This window comes from Elephantulus edwardii, unplaced genomic scaffold, assembly GCF_000299155.1.
Source record: "Elephantulus edwardii isolate Elephantulus edwardi_28Jun2011 unplaced genomic scaffold, EleEdw1.0 scaffold00031, whole genome shotgun sequence".
In the NCBI taxonomy this organism is placed as follows: domain Eukaryota; kingdom Metazoa; phylum Chordata; class Mammalia; order Macroscelidea; family Macroscelididae; genus Elephantulus; species Elephantulus edwardii.
In genome coordinates this window covers 4,496,300-4,500,018 of record NW_006399781.1, presented here as the reverse complement: position 1 = coordinate 4,500,018, position 3,719 = coordinate 4,496,300, and the positions used below count along the sequence as shown (strand labels likewise).

General features: G+C 40.3%; 1 protein-coding gene and 1 pseudogene across 1 annotated transcript in view; one reads left to right on the top strand and one right to left on the bottom strand.

Annotated features, from left to right (window-relative positions):
- Positions 1-2,951, bottom strand: part of LOC102866157 — a 40,845-nt pseudogene extending 37,894 nt beyond the window's left edge.
- A 502-nt stretch (positions 2,952-3,453) lies between these two features.
- LOC102865751 (coiled-coil-helix-coiled-coil-helix domain-containing protein 10, mitochondrial-like) overlaps positions 3,454-3,719 on the top strand; it is an 861-nt gene continuing 595 nt past the window's right edge. Inside the window, exon 1 of the mRNA XM_006884152.1 lies at positions 3,454-3,717. Coding sequence (XP_006884214.1) covers positions 3,454-3,717 — 264 coding nt within the window. The remainder of the gene's footprint in view (positions 3,718-3,719) is intronic.

Genomic DNA, 3,719 nt, shown 5'->3' with positions numbered 1-3,719 from the left:
CAAACAACTCGACGGCACATAACAACAACGACAACAACAGTAGTAGCCAGGCAACATCTAATTCTTTAGTCTGAGGGTAAACTGTTAGTGTTGCTACCTATTTTTTTTTTCCATTAGATTTTGGTTCCCTGCCTTCACTTCTGTTCAAGACATGTAGAAACCAATAGTTGTATCTTAGAAAGCTGCTTGTAAGCTTTAAGACTCCAAACACTACTTGCCCCTCAGGGTTATAGAATATCGGCTTTATGAACTCTAACATGCTAGTTAACTGGGATAGCCCAGGAGACAATCCCATCTTTAAGTTTTAAGTTCTTAAACTTATGTTTTATGCATTGGCTCCATTTTACCTCCTGGCAAATAATAACCAGTCCCCTAACAGATTAGGGAGCTCTGATATCTTAGTGGTAAGAAACTGCACTGTAATCCTAGAGGTCCAAATTCACCAGATGCTCCATGGCAGAAGAATGAACAATACCCCTCCCACACAATTTACTGCCTCTGAAAACCTACTGGAGGGTCAAGTATGGGTCAGTTCCAACTCGAAGACAAACCACCACCACAACAACTAATAGATTATTGCTGTCATTGTTGTTATCCATCATGGTGTACATCCCTGACTCCTAATGATTTCAAATACAATGAATGGTACAAGATGCTACCGGGTCTTGTTACCTCTCCGTGATCAGTTGTGCATTAAATAGCTGTGATTCAAAAAAAAGACTGATAACACAATTACAAAATGGTCAAAAAACACAGAAAAACTTTTCACGGAGGAAGATAATAAGATGGCCAACAGACACATGTAGAAATGCTACAAATCACTGGCAATAAGAGAGATGCAAATCAGAACCACAAAAAAAAAAATCATCGCGCCCCAATAGTAGTGACAAAGTTTAACAGGACAGCAAGTAATAAGTGTTGGAGATGTGTAGCAAGATAGGAACTCTTATACACGGTAGGTAGGGTTGTAAATTTGTACAACGACTCTGGAGGGCAGTTTGGCATTTCCTCAAAAAGCTGAACTTAACGATTTAGATCCTCCCAGAAGAGCTGTGGGTGAGCATTAACATTACTGATAAGTATATTCATTTACTCCTGGACACAAGAGCCTACTATTTGGTCCTTAAAGCCTTCTGAGGTCCCAACTCTTCTCACTATTTCTTAGTTGTTGGAATGGATGGAAAACCTCATAAGTAGTTCCTTACTTCACCTCTGCCTTGCATGCGGACTTCCGAGCTATAAAACAACCCAGTGGTAGATGGAATTTGCTCCAGGACTTAAGAACAATAAATGACATAGTTGAGCCTCTACATCTTGTGGGTCCTCACCTTTATACTATAATAGACAAAGTGCTAGTCAATAGGCCTTTTATTTTAAGAACTACCTTTCCTCTGTAACTTGATTTGTGCCACTATTAGAACCTCTCCTTGAAATATTATTGCTTTTTAATTTTTGACTCATGTACTTTTAACTTGTTAGTTAAATTTGTGTCTTCTAGACTGCAACATTCCATGATACATCTTCAAGGAAATGAACATGTATGACTAAGCACAACTGATAACAGTGCATCTAGATTCCAAAATCAATCTCCACAATAGTCTACGTGTCTCCTATTGCCACAGGGGCCCTTTAGAGTAGTGAGAGAAGATCTTCACCCTGAAATCCACAGCGTCCCTTTTCAGCAGGAAGTAGCTACGAGTTAGAGTGAAGTCTCTCAGGGAGGAGTGATAGGGAATGGCAAAGGACACACTGACAAAGGAGATTAATCAGACCTGGCTTTGACAAGCACTGTGGCAACTGGACAATTAAAACAAACTTTCAAGGTGGGAAAAAAAAATGAGGAACGAACTGGGGGTGAGGGTAGAGAAAATAGTGCAACAATGAATGAATGGAAACCCAAAATCTCTGTAAAATGTTCTTTAAAATTAACAAAATTTAATTAATAAAAAAGCTGAACTTAAAATTTTATATGACCCAGCTATTTCACAGCTTAGATTATATCCTGAGAGAATAAAAACTGAGGCACAGAAACTTGTACATCAATGTTCACAGCAGCATTACTCACTATTTCAAGAATGTGGAAACAGTCCAAATGCCCAACCACAATCAAACTGACCGAGAAATTGTACATTCACAAAATGGAATACTATGCAGTATGCAAGAGCAATGATTTTGAAAATTATTACCTAACTTGGGAGAGTCTAGAGAGCATTGTGCTAAATTAACCAACTCAGTCCCATAAGGGCAAATACAATATAAGACCATTATTATAGAACTTGAAAGATAACTATTAAAATATATATGAGGATCCAAGAGGGAGAGGGTAGGAACAGAGGGGTGAGGATGGGTGGGGGTTAGGGGGTAATCATAGTGTTGCCCAATTTGATGAGTAAAGGGAAGGGGTGGGTAAAGGAATGGGAAAGATCCAGTGTGAAAAACAATGTATACAAACTTTATAAGTAAACAGTATAAAATAAAAATTTCATTTAAAAAAAATAACAGTTGTGATTCATAGGTATTTCATTATACGATTTTTGACAGGCCTTTCTTCCTAATGGTTGTTGTTAGGTGCCATCAAGTTGACTATGACTCTTAGTGATTCTATGAGCAACAGATTAATACCTTGCCTTGTCCTATGCCATTCTTATAATCTTTACCATGCTCAAGTCCATTGTTCAGTCACTGTGTCACTTCTACTGTTCTTTTGGCAGTCCATGGAATATTCAATACCCTTCATCAATACACAATTCAAAGGCATCAATTTTTCTTCCACTTCTTTTATTCATTGTCTGACTTTCATAGGCCTATGAGACAATTTAAAATACCATGGCTTGAGTCAAGCATATTTAATCTTTAAACTGCCATCTTTACTCTTTAACAGTTTACAGAAGTGATTGGCAGCAGATCTGCCCAATGTAACATACCTTTGCTTTCTTGGCTACTGCCACCATGCTGATTGCAGATCCAAGTAAAATGAAATAAATTTCAATCGTTTCTCTTTTTATCATGATATTGCTTATTAGTCCAATTGTAAGAATTTTTGAAAGTTGTAGTTTTTATCTTTTTTAGTAAATGTTTTAAGTCTTCTTCACTTTGTGCAAGCAAGATTGTGTCATCTGCAAAATATGTTTTACTGACTATGCAATGACATTCAATTGTGTTGACAATATAAAAATTTATGGATAGCCTAAAAAAAAAAGAATTCTAGAACACTAAATTGTGTTCTTGTAAAAGCTACAATAGATCAAAATGCAGTAATTTGAACAGAACAATGGAATACTATATCGTTTAAAATCAAAAGACTTTAATCCTTCTCTATACCTATTCAATCTGTATGCTAAGCAAATAATTCAAGAAACTGAACTATAGGATCCGCGATCCCCGGCCACGCTCCAGTCGGGGAGGCAGAAGCACCCCTGAGTTCGCCGGCTCGCCCCGCCTGCCTGCGCCGAGATGCCCCGGGGAAGCCGCAGCGTGGCTGCCCGGCCAGCTAGCCGTCCAGCGGCACCTGCCGCCCGCCCGCCCGCACCTGCACAGCCCTCGGCTCCGGCCCCGGCCCCCGTGGCTTCAGGACAGCCAGGTCTCATGGCCCAGATGGCGTCCACTGCCGCCGGGGTGGCCGTGGGCTCGGCCGTGGGACACGTGGTGGGCAGTGCCCTGACCGGAGCCTTCAGCGGGGGAAGCTCGGAGCCTCCTGCGCAGCCTACCACCCAGCAGGT